General features: G+C 46.0%; 1 protein-coding gene across 8 annotated transcripts in view; it reads right to left on the reverse strand.

Moving 5' to 3' along the window:
• LPIN3 (lipin 3) overlaps positions 1-14925 on the reverse strand; it is a 207052-nt gene that overhangs the window by 72993 nt on the left and 119134 nt on the right. For all 8 annotated transcript variants that reach the window (XM_073555293.1, XM_073555290.1, XM_073555295.1 and 5 more), the window contains one exon: positions 12917-13128. In XM_073555293.1, coding sequence (XP_073411394.1) covers positions 12917-13128 — 212 coding nt within the window. The remainder of the gene's footprint in view (positions 1-12916; positions 13129-14925) is intronic.

The following is a 14925-nucleotide window of genomic DNA, read 5'->3' on the forward strand; positions in this document are numbered from 1 at the left end:
CTAGAAGCAAACCCATTTTTCAAATTATACCTCAATTACAGTAATTCATCTAGAGGTGTAGTGAGCATATTGACACCACGTGGTTTTGCAGGATTTTATACTTTTTAAACATTTTTAAAACTAAGTTCATGTTTTATCCTTAAATTTTTAATTTTTCAAAGGGGTGGTAGGTGAAATTGTACCTCATAATGTGCTACACAATTTTTCGCAAATGAGGCAGTACTCCATATGTAGTTTTACAGTACATTTAGGCACACTGAAGGGTTCAGAAGGAAGAAGCGTTATATGACTTTTGTAGTGAAGAATTTCCTAGAATAGTTTGTGGTTGCCATTTAGAGAGCCCTTAAAGTGCCACAACATAGCACCAGTGCTCTTTCTCATTATGTATAGTGCTGTTCATTATTACATAGTGTCATTCCTTATTATGCATAGAACCATCCACTGGTGAACACAGACATGAGAGCCACTGTACAAGAACAGTATATGGGCCTCATCTTGTGTACGGATGACATTCATCCACTCAATGCAGACTTTTATTCCCCATTGACTTGCTTTGGGGTCGGGTTTCGGACGATACTCTGACTTTTTTTGCCCTAGTCGGACCAGTTTCGTCCGACTCAAATTTTGTTTCAGTCGGGTTTCACGAAACCCGATCCGACCAAAGTCGCTCAACTCTAGTTACCGCTGATAAGAACCACTGCACCGGTGTTTCCCACGCTGTCATACAGATGACAGCGTGTGAAACATCATAGAAAACCGGTAAAACGCAAAACAAAAACTCAGCAAATCCGCAAACATTTTTATACCTGCGTTTTTGCTGCAGATTTGACTGACTCAATTGAAGTTAATGGGTGCAGAAAAAATATTGACCTGCTGCAGAAAAAAAATGCACTGCAAATACGCATGGAAATTTACTGATCATGTACAGAACACGATTGCCATTGAATTAGCTTGCATAAGGATTTCACAGCATTTTTTGCCCATTTCCGAGCAGAAAAAACGCAGCGGTAAAGCATAAAAAAACGCACTGTTTGCACATAACCTAAAGTGCAGAGTTTGCTACTCTTGGAAAATGCATGGAAAAAGTGGCAAAAACAGTGTGTGAGCAAGCCCTTAAGGTAACTCTAAGGCTGTTTGCACACGTTGCAGATTTGGTGTGTTTTTGACGTGTTTTTTCTGCATGGATTTGTGACAAAACCTGATGCAAAACATAAAGCCAGCAAAGTGAATGAGAGACCGGACATGTCATGCACACTTTGAGTATTTTTTACTTCCAGATTTGGTGCAGAAAATAATCTGCAGCATGTCACTTCTCATGTAAGAATACAAGGACAGAACAATGGAAAGGACACCATTGTAGGCATTTACTACAGGCCGCCTGTGCAAGCTGAAGCTATGGATGAACTCTTTATGCATCAAATGGCCAAGTTCTCCAAAAAATATGACATAGTTGTCATGGGAGATTTCAACTATCCAGACATTTGTTGGGAATCTCTCTCAGGCAAAACTAACAGGTCAAGGAAATTCTTATCCTCTCTTGCTGACAACTTTATCTTCCAAAAGGTAAGGGAGAAAACAAGGGGAACTGCTACCTTGGATCTAATCCTTATAAACAGGGAGGAAATGGTTGAGGAGGTAAAAGTGGCTGGGACCCTAGGAGGTAGCGACCATGCTATTTTAGAATTTTGGATAACTAGAGGCGGAAGACCTGTGAAGACTCAGACGTCAAGGTTAGATTTCAGAAAGGCAGATTTTAAGGGATTCAGAAAGAGAATTGGAGGGATCCAATGGCTGGATATCCTTAAAGACAAAAATGTCCAGGAAGGATGGGAAATCTTGAAAAATGAAATTCTCAAAGCACAGTTGTTACAAATTCCGAAAAGAGGGAAGAATAGGAAGCAGTTAAGGAAACCAGGATGGATGAACACAGAACTTAAGCACATGCTAAAAAGGAAGAAAAAAATGTTTATAAAATGGAAAGAGGGAGGCATATCTAAAGAAGAATATAATGCTGTCTGCAGAACCTGCAGGGCACAAATCAGATTAGCTAAAGCTGAAAATGAATTGAGGCTTGCAAGAGATGTCAAAAGCAATAATAAAGGATTTTGGGGATATGTCAAAAGTAAAAGAAAAGTCAAAGATGCTATAGGATTTTTACAGGATGAAAATGATGCAATGGCAAGACAGGATGTTGAGAAGGCTGAACTTTTAAATTCCTATTTTGCATCTGTTTTCTCTCAGAAAGGAAATGTAACATCAACTGTTATTCACTGTCCTATTAAGGGAATAGAAGAATCCAGGATATCTATAAACAGAAAGATAGTGAGGAAACACTTAGCTAGCCTAAATGAATTCAAGTCTCCAGGTCCAGATGAATTACACCCCAGAGTACTGAAGGAGATAGCAGAAGAAATTTTTGAACCCCTCTCTATAATCTTTGAAAATTCTTGGAGAACAGGAGAAGTGCCAGAAGACTGGAGAAGAGCAAATGTTGTTCCTATCTTCAAAAAGGGGAAGAAGGTGGACCCAGGTAACTATAGGCCGGTGAGTCTGACTTCTATACCAGGAAAGATCTTTGAACAAATTATTAAACAACATGTATGTCAATACCTGGATAAGAATGAAGTGATTAAACAGAGTCAGCATGGGTTTGTAACTAATAAGTCATGTCAGACTAACTTAATTTCCTTCTATGACGGTATCACTGATTGGGTGGATCAAGGAAATGCTGTAGATATAGTATATCTTGACTTCAGCAAAGCATTTGACAAAGTCTCTCATACAATCCTTATTGAAAAAATGATTAAGTATGGAATGGACAAGGCAACTGTTAGGTGGATTCATAACTGGCTTAGTGATCGGACCCAAAGAGTGGTCGTAAATGGCTGCACATCCAGTTGGAAGAATGTCTCAAGTGGGGTACCACAGGGCTCTGTCCTGGGCCCTGTATTGTTCAACATCTTTATCAACGATTTAGATGAAGGCATTGAGGGTAAACTGATTAAATTTGCTGATGACACAAAGCTAGGAGGGATAGCTAATACTAGAGAAGAGAGAGAGAGGATTCAAAAAGATTTAAATAAACTGGAGAAGTGGGCAGCAACAAACAGAATGGTTTTTAACAGGGAGAAATGCAAAGTACTACATCTGGGCAATAAAAATGGAAAAAGCATATATAGAATGGGAGGAATAGGGCTAAGTGACAGCACATGTGAAAAAGACTTGGGTATACTAATAGATCACAGACTGAATATGAGTCAACAGTGTGATGCAGCAGCAAAAAAGGCAAATGCAATTCTAGGATGTATTAACAGAAGCATACAGTCTAGATCACGTGAAGTCATTATTTCCCTCTACTCCTCTTTGGTCAGACCTCATCTGGAATATTGTGTCCAGTTTTGGGCACCACATTTTAAAAAAGACATCAACAAACTGGAGCAAGTTCAGAAAAGAGCGACCAGAATGGTGACCGGTCTGCAAACCCTGTCTTATGAGGAAAGGTTGCAGGATTTGGGAATGTTTAGTTTGCAAAAGAGAAGACTGAGAGGAGACTTAATAGCTGTCTACAAATATCTAAAGGGCTGTCACATTGTAGAAGGATCAACTTTATTCTCATTTGCACAAGGAAAGACTAGAAGCAATGGGATGAAACTGAATGGGAGGAGACACAGATTAGATATTAGAAAAAACTTTTTGACAGTTAGAGTGATCAATGAGTGGAACAGGCTGCCACGAGAAGTGGTGAGTTCTCCTTCAATGGAAGTCTTCAAACAGAGGCTGGACAGACATCTGACTGGGATGATTTAGCGAATCCTGCTTTGAGCAGGGGGTTGGACCAGATGGCCCAGGAGGTCCCTTCCAACTCTACGATTCTATGATTCTATGATTCTCTGTGCGTTTTTACCTGCCTTTTTCACCCATTGAAAGCACTGAAAAAAACGCAGGCGAAAACGCAACAAAAATGTTTTTGATGCTGCATTTTCCTGCCACGAGATGCAGAAATTTCTGCAATAAAATACGCAACGTGTGCACATAGCTGAAGCGATGGCCGGGGGACCACCACAATGCAGGGAGACTACGGTACACAAGATGAGGTGCAAGCAACAAAGGATTAATTTATTTACAGGCAAGGAATGCAGTGTATAGGAAAATGCAGAAACAGGGGTATGCAATGAAAACAGACAATTCACAAGGATAGTATTCTCTAGCTGGGCCGTCAAACAGCACGGAGCACCAACTATCACAGCTCAGTGTATTTATCTAAGTGGCAAGACAACACAGTACAGGCTATGTGAACACGTAGCGGAACTCTCGCGGAAGTTACCGCGGGAATTCCGGAATTCCATTCCGCGGGAAAATCGCATTTTAAATTCCAGCGATTTTCCCACGTAAAAACTAGCGATTTGCAAGCGTAATTAGCTTGCAGAATGCTAGCGTTTTCCAAGCGATCTGGAGCATCGCTTGGAGAACTGATTGACAGGTTGGTCACACTCGTCAAACATAGTGTTTGACTAGTGTGACCAACTTTTTACTACTGAGGCTGCCTATGCAGCCTCAGTAGTAAAAAATAAAATGTAAAAAAAAATAAAAAATATTGTTATTCTCACCTTCCGGGGTCCCGCGCAGCATTCCCGCCGCTCTCCACGCTCCCGGTCCCAGTAATCCTTTGCGCGAATGACCGCGAGACGTCGCGCTCCCGCGACGTCATCGTGAATGACCGCGAGACGTCGCGCTCCCGCGAGATCTCAAAGTCATCGTGGTCATTCTCGCAAAGGATTACTGGGACCGGGAGCGTGGAGAGAGGCGGGAAGGCTGCACGGGATGCCGGAAGGTGAGAATAACAATATTTTTTATTTTAATTCTATTTTTTACAGGGATATGGTACCCAGAGCCCGGAGGACAGTCTCCTCTCCTCCGGACCGTGGGTACCATCCGCAAATGTTCTACTTACGTTTTGCATGGTGGGCACAGCCACATGTGTGAAGTAAGCGGAACAATGCAATTCTATGGGTGCGGGATCGCCGCGATTCCGCTAAATTAATGAGCATGCTGCGTTTTTTACCGCAAAGCGATTCCGCCGCGGGAAAAAACGCAGCATTAGCACAGAATTGCGGAATCCCATAGGATTGCATGGGATGCTTATTTTTCGTGTTTTCGCAGCAAAATCGCGCGTTTAAAACCGAAGAAAAAAAAGGCGACGTGTGAACTCAGCCTGATGCTACACTAACTATAACCTATCGGGCCGTTGCTAACCTGGCAACACGGCTGCCATGAGCTATCTATTGCAGCCCATCCTAAACCCTAGCATGTGCACAGAAGAGCTTAACACTAAGAGCTAAACGTTCTTTAAAAGAGCTAAACGTTCTTTCCCTCACAGCTCCAGGCAGGCACACCTCCTTCCTGCAGAAATCTCGGGTCTCTCTTAAACACAGAAAAGCAGCCCCTCCCCTCTAGTCTGGCAGACTAAACCAAACAGTCTTTACAGCAGGGAAGTGCAGAATGTCCCACTGCTCTAACCAAGGGGGTGCTGTCTCTTAAAGTGGCAGCTTGTCTCTACGGTCCATAGCAATGTCACCCCCTCAAAATGCCTCCCTACTTAAAGATGGTCATCCTCGACCATCACAGCATCAAGGGTGTAGTGGAATAGAGACACTTGCAATGCGGAACAACACCTATAGGGGAGAAAACACAAGCGGAGAAACAGACAGAGAACACTGTTGCTGCAGGAGTTGTAGTAGGCTCCTGTCTGGACTCATCGTCACGTGGCGGCAGTGGTACCTCTAGAAGATTACCATCTGTCCGGCTGAGGGCCCCCCATGGTGTCAGGGCCGATCCACCATTCATCACTGATTTCACCAGAAGGCAAGACAGGTTCAGGAGGTGGAGCATCATCCTCAAGCGGCATTGGTTCAGGACGGGCCTCGGACCGGCATTGCCGTAGCATATTCCTGTGGAGCTCTCTAGGGGCGGACGCCCCATTCTCAACCTGCACCTTGTAGACCAGACAGTCAGCATACACTCGCTCAATGACTTTGTAAGGCTGTACTTCCCATCTCTCGCTTAGTTTACCCTTGGGGCGTTTCTCTCTGACTAATACTCGGTCCCAGCGCCGGAGCGGTATCCCTTGAATCGGTTTATGGCCCGTATGTTCTTTGTCCTGTAGCTGCTGACCCACCAACCGCCGTATTGTTTGCAGTCGTTTCTGATGATCTTTCACCCATGAAGTGATGTTTCGCTCCATCAGCTCCTCTGTGTTAGGCGTCGGATTCCTGACACTGCACAGCAGGAATCCAGAGCCGTACATCCGGCGGTCTCCCATTCAGCTCTGGGACCTGCTCAGCAATCACGGCGATCCAGGCGTGCTGCTCAGACTCACTCTGTCAGTTTGAATGTTGCTGCCACCTCTGGTGCAGCATTGGTAGCGCAACCTGCCTTGCAGGAAACCACTCCAGAGGCTAAGTCCTCTCGCCGTGGTACTAGGCATGCTCGCAAGTTGACCTCTCAGTGGAGAGCAGGGGTCACATGCTCAGGTCCCGCGTCGGATCTGATTGGTCCTTCCCAAACTACTGGAAGGTCCCGGAAGCGCATGGCTATAAAAAGCCCACATGGCGGCTCGGCCATGCGCTAGTGTAGACTAAGATTGCTATGTGTGAATGGTGACGGATGCATGTGTCTGGTGACTGACTTATTTGAAACCCCTTCCCTCTGATAATACGAATGGTGACAGAGTGTTGGTTCTAGCCAGCGCCAAGTAGTGGCAAGCTATACGCCACTGTGCTCACTGCACCTAGCACTAGCGTCCGACAGTGTCCAGCTTCTCCGGCACTGTCATTAAGCGACTTCAGTTTACGTTGCGCTGCAGTCAGCAGCACTTTTTGGCGTTCGCGGCCGTGACGCCACACGCTGGCTGGCCCTGTGATGTGAACAGGCCCAGCGTTTATTTCCAAATTACTCTAGGGCGTCTCTGTGCCCTAAACAGAGCTGCTCCTAGCACCTTGGGTGATGCTAATCCGAGCGTTGTATACCACCCTCTGGCGAATCTGCCATTGTCCAGCAGCGGTCTTGTCACCTACTGCACGGCGGCCCCGGGCGGCAAACGCACCTCCTATTATTTAGAGTTCATTGAATTGAAGTTGGAACAGCCAAAACAGCAGCAGATAGGGGGTGTAACCCGTGGTGGAATGGACCCGATTGTTGTAGGTCCAGACCAACTCTGGCAGGAAATCTGGCCTGCATGCCTTCTTGTCCTCTTCCAACGTCCTCAGTATTTGAAGTAAGGTCCGGTTGAAGCGTTCACATGCTCCGTTGCCTTGAGGATGGTAAGGGGTGGTCCGGGACTGCTCGATGCCATACAAACAGTACAGTTCTTCCATCACCTTGCCTTGGAAACATGCACCTTGGTCAGAGTGGATGCGCTTTGGACACCCATACACTGGGATGAAGTCTTGACAGATGGCCCGTGCCGCCAACTTGGCAGTCTGATCTCTAGTCGGGGTGACTACAGCGAACTTGGAGAAATGGTTGGTTATCACCAAACAGTACTGTGGCCCCCGGGGTGAGTGTCCCACGAGGAGATAGTCGATCATCAGGACTTCTAGCGGTTCCTTAGTATGTATGGTCTGGATGGGTGCCCTTTGTTCAGTACTCTTAATGAGGTAGTATACCCGACATTGCCAGCAAACCTCTTCTACCACGGACTCCAACTGGGGGCAGTACACATGCCGCTGTAACCACTGGTAGGTCTTTGTGGACCCGAAGTGGGCTCCGAATTCGTGGGCATCTTTAGCCACTTCTTAGGCCATTCCTCCTGGGATGACCACCTGTCACCTTACTTCAGTATCTTTCGGCTGTTGTCTCTTGCGATATAGCACCGATTCTCGCACCTCCAGCCTATCCCACTGGTATAAGACACTCTTCATCTCAGCGTCCAGACTATCTCTCTCTTGTTTGCCTGGCTTATGCTTCTGCGCTACCCAACATTTAATCTGTCTCAGCCCTCCGTCTTCATCTTGAACATTTCCCCATTCTTCAATGGTTCTCCTCAGAGATTGAGGTAGTGCGCAGGCCTCCCTACTTGACTGGACCGCAACCACTGGGGTCCTGAACTTACGGAAGTTTGGGGTTTCTTCCTCTTCGAGTTGTTCATCAAAATCCCCCACCGGCATTTGCATTTTCGGTAGCAGAGCGATAACAGATGGTAAAGTCAAACTTGGCCAGGCGAGCCACCCACCGTTGTTCTAAGGCCCTCAAGTTAGCATTCTCAAGGTGGGCCAGGGGATTATTGTCCATTCGAACTTGAATCTTGGTCCCTGCCAGGAAGCCCACAAACTCCTCTGTCATGGCAAACATGAGGGCCAGGAGCTCTAACCGGAAAGAGCTGTAATTATGTTTTTTTTTCACTATCTCGCAGGGACCTACTGGCATATCCGATGACTCTCTCATGTCCATCCTGTATTTGGGAAAGTACTGCACCGAGTCCATGAAGGCTACCATCTGTGTACAACAGGAAAGGTTGATCGAAATCTGCGTAGGCCAAAATCGGGGGTGAAGTAAGAGCATTCTTTATAGCCTGGAAGGCCTCATCTTGCCTCTGGTCCCAGGGGATGCACTGGGTCTTCGGCACTCCGGCGGTCCCCCTCAGCAGTTCATTCAGAGGATCCGCCACCTTTGCGGAATCTTTGACAAACCGTCGGTAGTACCTGGCGAGTCCATGGAAGGCCTGGATTTCCCGCACGGTTCGAGGAACTGGCCACTTCTGAATAGCAGCCACTTTTTCTGGTGAAGGCAGAACTCCATCTTGTGGCACTATGTGGCCCAGGTACTTGATCTCTCTCTTGAAGAGGTGGCTCTTCTTTGGCTTCACCTTCAGGTTATGAGCCCGCAGTCTTCCGAGTACCTGTCCAAGCCGGGCAAGATGGTCTTTGAACGAGGCAGAAAACACAATGATGTCATCCAGGTAGATCAGGGTAGCCTCAAAGTTTAAGTCTCCCAAACACTTTTCCATCAGTCGTTGAAATGTGCCCGGAGCATTGGAGAGCCCGAAGGGCATCCGGTTAAACTCGAACAATCCCATAGGGAGGATGAAGGCAGTTTTTTCCTTGTCTTTCTTTGCCACGGCCACTTGCCAGTATCCACTTGCTAGGTCCAAGGTGGAGAAGTACTTGGCTTTCCCCAACGCCATCAAGGATTCCTCAATGCGGGGTATCGGATATGAGTTTCGCACAGTGCAGGCATTGAGGTTCCTGCAATCTACACAGAACCGGATGGTCCCATCCTTCTTCTTGACGAGCACCACCAGGGCCGCCCAAGGGCTCTGACTGCTCTGCACTACCCCTGAATCCAGCATCTGCCTCAGTAATGTCTTTACCTCCTGGTACATTTTGGGTGGGATTTGCCGGTATTGTTCTCGAATTGGACGAGCGTCCCCGGTCGGTATCTCGTGTGTGATCGCATCGGTACAGCCGTGACGGGCGAATGTGGCCTGATTTTCCCACAGCATAGCTTCTATCGCCCACACACGCTCAGGGCCAAGAGCCTTCACATCCACTTCCATTTGATCAAGGATGACCCGCCCATTCCACTCCGGGGATGGCTTCTCTTCGGGCCTCACAGCAACTGCCAGGGTCCACTCCGCACCTTCGATCGGCAATAAAGACATCTCCTTCTGACTCATTACTTTGCCCTTGTGTAGGTACACCCGGGCCAGATCTGTCCCCGTGGCAAGGTGACCTCCCCGGGGCCCACGTTCAAAGTTCTTATGGGGACATGTCCTCGCTGGACCACAGCTATCGTATGAGCTATCATAACTTCTTGGTCCACTCCTCCGCCTACCACAAGCTGAAGTATTATCTCCAGCCCATCAAGGTTGCGATGAGTCCCCACTGGAAGGTGTAATATACTTTCTCGCTCGGGAGGCAGGATTACAGACTCCTTCCCAGGGGCCCTGATGACCCCTACTGCCTGATAAGACGGCACACTCTTCTACGTCCCACAGATGCGGATCAATCGCTGAAGGGCTTCTTGAGTAGGCTTGTGTGTGGCAGCCTTCTTCCAATAACTGGGTCCCCGTTTGGTGAACATTATCTGATCGAGTTCTCATAGGATATTCTTTCCCAGTACTACAGGCACATCTTCTTTGATGGGCTCAGGGACTAGCAGGATCCCTTTTTTCCCTACTTCTTGCCCACAGATTTGAATATTCATCCACATGACTCCTGCGACCGGGATCGGCTGTTGATTGGCAGCAAGCAACCGGATCAATGTCTCCCTTTCTGGCTTAGCCAGGGCCTGAAAATGCAGTTTGAAATATGATTCTGGCATCATTGTCACTTGTGACCTGTTATCTATCAAGCAATCCACTGGAACACCCTCAAATTCAGCATGCAGGATGGGACTCCCAGCAATCAAGTGTTCATTGTGATAAGGAGCAGCCTCTCTTCTTGCTTCTCCCGCAGAGTGCCGCGTTACTGCGGAGGTTGGTAGTTTAACGGTGGCTGTGGCTGGCTTTGAGCATAATTTCAGCAGTCTCTGGCAAGGTGCCCTTGTCCTCCACATTCCCAGCATTGGATACCTCCTCTCCACCGAGGGGCACCCCGAGCCTGTCTTTTTGTCTCCGATCTCCGACGGGAGGGAGCCTGCACCCACTGATCCCTTATGGGTCGGGCCGAAGAGTGTTTATATTTGTGCGATGGGTCAGACTGTTGTAATTCCATTCTTTGCTCCATCCGGGTTAATTTGTCTTGCATACTGACAAGAAACCGCTGTAAGTCTTGCACTACCTGGACCAGCACCTCCTGATGATTTTGGTCTCCTCTGGTATTGGCACCCTGGACACGCATCACACCAGATGCGTAACTGTCTTCCTTGCTTCGGGACACTGCTTCTGCCAGGATTTGACGGAATGAAAGAGACGAATCTGCACGGACCCGTTCTGACAGTGCTCTCCTCAAGGATGTGCTATGCAGTCCCAGAATTAATTGCTCCCAGAGTATCCGGTCTTTGGAGCCCATGCCATTGAGCCCATCTGTCTCTTTCCTCTGCACTTCTGCCAACACTTCTTGCAGTGCTGTCGCATACTGAGAGATCCCTTCTTCTTCCTGTTGCAGTCTAGAGAAAAATTTGGCATGAAGGTATCCCACGATAGTAGTTTCACCGAAGATCTTTTCCAAGAATTTCACTAGCTCCTTCAGGGTACTATGGGTGAGTTCCGGCTGCAGACAGATGTTTTTACAGGTCTCTCCCTCCAAGAAAGTCAAAGCAATGTCCACTTCAAGGTCTGTGCTGATGTTATAAATCTTCAGGGTGCTTTTCAGCCGGGACACCCAATCAGACAGGGGCATAATATTGCTGTCAAATTTTGGAAGCACACTAAATAAGGTGCCCATAGGGAGTGTCCTTGCAGGGGTTCCTCCAATGCCCACAGCATCCCCTCTAACACTAGCACTCTCGCCGCTGCCGCCTGCATCTTGGTGACAGTCGCCCTGCTCGCAGTGCCACTTGAAGCGATGGCCAGGGGACCACCACAATGCAGGGAGACTACGGTACACAAGATGAGGTGCAAGCAACAAAGGATTAATGTATTTACAGTTAAGGAATGCAGTGCATAGGAAAATGCAGAAATAGGGGTATGCAATGAAAACAGACAATTTACAAGGATAGTATTCTCTAGCTGAGCCATCAAACAGCACGGAGCACCAACTATCACAGCTCAGTGTATTTATCTAAGTGGCAAGACAACACAGTACAGTAATGTATGATGCTACACTAACTATAACCTATCTGGCCGTTGCTAACCTCGCCACACGGCTGCCGTGAGCTATCTATTGCAGCCTATCCTAAACCCTAGCATGTGCACAGAAGAGGTTAACACTCACAGTAGCGTTGGTATCTCAGTCCATTCCCGGGGCCCCTGAAGCTTTGCAAGATGGTGTGCACGTCTTTCCCGGAAGCTCTATGCAATGTGATCTTTTCCTTGTGTGCAAGTTCAATGATGCTCCTAGGAATGGTAGATTCCTCCTCTGGATCCCTTTCTGGTCTTTTCTTCGTGGCTTCTCGCGGCAAGACAGGAAAGCCACCTTTTAATCCCCAGAATAGCTTACAAAGTCACAGTCGCAGACTAAACGTTCTTTTCCTCACAGCTCCAGGCAGGCACACCTCCTTCCTGCAGAAATCTCGGGTCTCTCCTAAACACAGAAAAGCAGCCCCTCCCCTCTCTAGTCTGGCAGACGAAACCAAACAGTCTTTACAGCAGGGAAGTGCAGAATATCCCACTGCTCTAGCCAAGGGGGTGCTGTCTCTTAAAGTGGCAGCTTGTCTCTACGGTCCACAGCAATGCCACCCCTCACATAGCCTTAGACTATATTCGCATGATGTGTTTTTCCTGCATTTTTTTCTGCAGACAAAACCTGCTCTCTTGGCAGTAAAGAAGCTGCTTACAAAAGCAGGTTTTGCTGTTTTTTTATTGTTTCTTGTGAATGATGATAAAATTTAGTGTTAAAAAAAACATGATGCAAGTTCCGTAGGTTTTTGTACCAAAAACAAAGCAAAACCTGATACCTGCATTTTTTGCTGCGTTTTTGCACTACTCATTGCTTTCTATGGGTGAAAAAAACCTGCAAAAGTGCTGAAAGAAGTGACATTTTGCACAGTTTTCCAATTCAGACAGGCAAAAAAAATAATGTGTGTGCATGAGATTTCTGAAATGTCACAGCTTTTGCTGGTAATGTGAAACACAGCATAAAATTTGTATTACAAAAAAATGAAGCAGAAACGCACCGTGTGAACATAGCTTTATCCATATTCCTATTAAGGCACATGAAAATGTGATGGAGGAGTCCTCCAGAAAACATAGTAAAGCAACCAAGAATATAGGCACATAAGGATAGCTCACGCTAAATCGCATAAATATAACACTTACCACATGGGAAGCATTGTGTTTTCAGATTTTTCAGAAGTCTCCTCAGTTCTATTACTTATTACTCTCCTGCTCCAGTTTCGCCTTCTAGTTGGGCTATCAATGAAAGGCAAAGGAGATTGGAAAGCTGGAGAAGGTTCAGGTATTTCATTACTAACATAGTGGGGGGGAGTGTCCGGAGGTGGGTGAGGAGAAATGATGGAGGGTTCAGGCACCTTTAAAATTAACAAAAAGGAACTTAGTTACTCACTATCCCTGTTCACCTCAAATAAAATAAAGCTCTATTGTCTGATAGTGAGCAAATGTGAAATGTAAAGTATTTGTTGCTTGATTTATATATTCACTTTGTAATAAATGTGAAATCCTGTTATACAAAACAAATAAACAGATCTGTTTATAGAATATACCACATTTTATGTGTTTCTTTAGTACTCTGAGTGCACAAGGGTGTCCTATGATTAGTGGCTTTGGATGCAAAAGTTTAATTTTAACACCTATATAGCACCTGCAGTGATATTCATACAAGACTAATCTATAAGCCCAATTCATTAAGAATGAGAGGTAAGATGTGCTAAATTCATTTAGAGGCGCATGCCATTTAATTAATTAGGTGCATCTTGCAACTAGCTTGAACCACCACCAAAAATGTTACTTAAGTCAGAGAATGGAGTAACATTTCAGGTGTAAGTTACACCACTTATCTGGCGTAACTTCTGATCAATTTGCGATTAGGCTGGGTCCCAGCTCCACCCACTTTGGCGAAGCTGTCCGGAACTGTTGTGAAAACAGCACAAGTCGGAACATTTTTTCAAAACTTAAAGTTGAGAAATAAATTTCTCATTTCAAGATGTTTTACACTTGAATTCTGGCATAGAAACTTTGATGTATCAGGCTCCATGTATCTAGTCAACTGACTATATAGCCAATGATCAAAACTAAAAACGTTTGCCAATCTTAAATTCGGCACAATCGTTGCACATTTTGATTTGTGTTCGGATTCACAAGCTTTTTTCCTAAAAATTGGCAAAAGTCGGTCAAAGTTCGGTAAAAGATTGTGCTCCCTAAGGGTTCTTTCAGATGTCGGTGTTTCCTGTAGCAGCACAGGCCGCAAAACCTTCCCGCAAACGTGCACACTGATGACATACAAATGATATCCATGTGTCCTCTGTGCAACACGTACCGATGCCTGGGAATCAGCGGTACTGTCCATGTTGTTCCCTGGCGCCAGGTGCTGAAGTGCAGACCTCTCACATCACCGTCAATGTTGAGAGTTGTATTTAATTGTTAACAAGAAGAGCAGGCGGAGGCTGATGGGAGTATTCATCAGCCGCCACTTGCACTCTAAATAAATAGAAAAAAAATGTGGGGTTCCCTTGTATTTTTGATCACAAGCCAGGCAAAACTGACAGCGGCGGGCTTCAACCCTCAGCTGTCAGCTTCAGAAAGGCTGGTTATCAAGAATAGAGGAGGCCACACTACCTATTTTTAATTGTTTAAATAATTTCTAAAAAATGGTTTGGGATTCCCCCCATTTTTGACAACCAGCCAAGCTAAAGCAGGTAGCTGGTGTTCTCAGACTGGTAAGTGGCCATGGATATTGCCCCCCAGCCTAAAAATAGCAGCCCACAGCGAACCCATAAAAGGGGCATCTATTAAATATGCCAATTCTGGCGCTTTGCCCGGCTCTTCCTACTTGCCCTGTGGCGGTGGCATGTGGGGTTCATATTTGTGGGTTTTATGTCACCTTTGTATTGTCTGATGACATCAAGCCCACTCTTAGTAATGGAGAGGCGTCTATAAGACACCTATCCATTACTAATCCTATGGTTATACTGTAAATAAATACACAACCATAATAAAGTCCTTTATTTGAAATAAAAACAAAACACACTTTTCCAATTTTATTTAAAAATAACAATCACAGTTACACGCAACTAAAGGCCAACCCAGTGAAGCCCTCGTCTCCTGTAATAAAACAAAAATAAAAACACAACCATTTCCCTCGCCTGTCC

This window comes from Dendrobates tinctorius, unplaced genomic scaffold (assembly GCF_039654945.1).
Source record: "Dendrobates tinctorius isolate UK_male_01 unplaced genomic scaffold, ASM3965494v1 ptg000223l, whole genome shotgun sequence".
In the NCBI taxonomy this organism is placed as follows: Eukaryota; Metazoa; Chordata; class Amphibia; order Anura; family Dendrobatidae; genus Dendrobates; species Dendrobates tinctorius.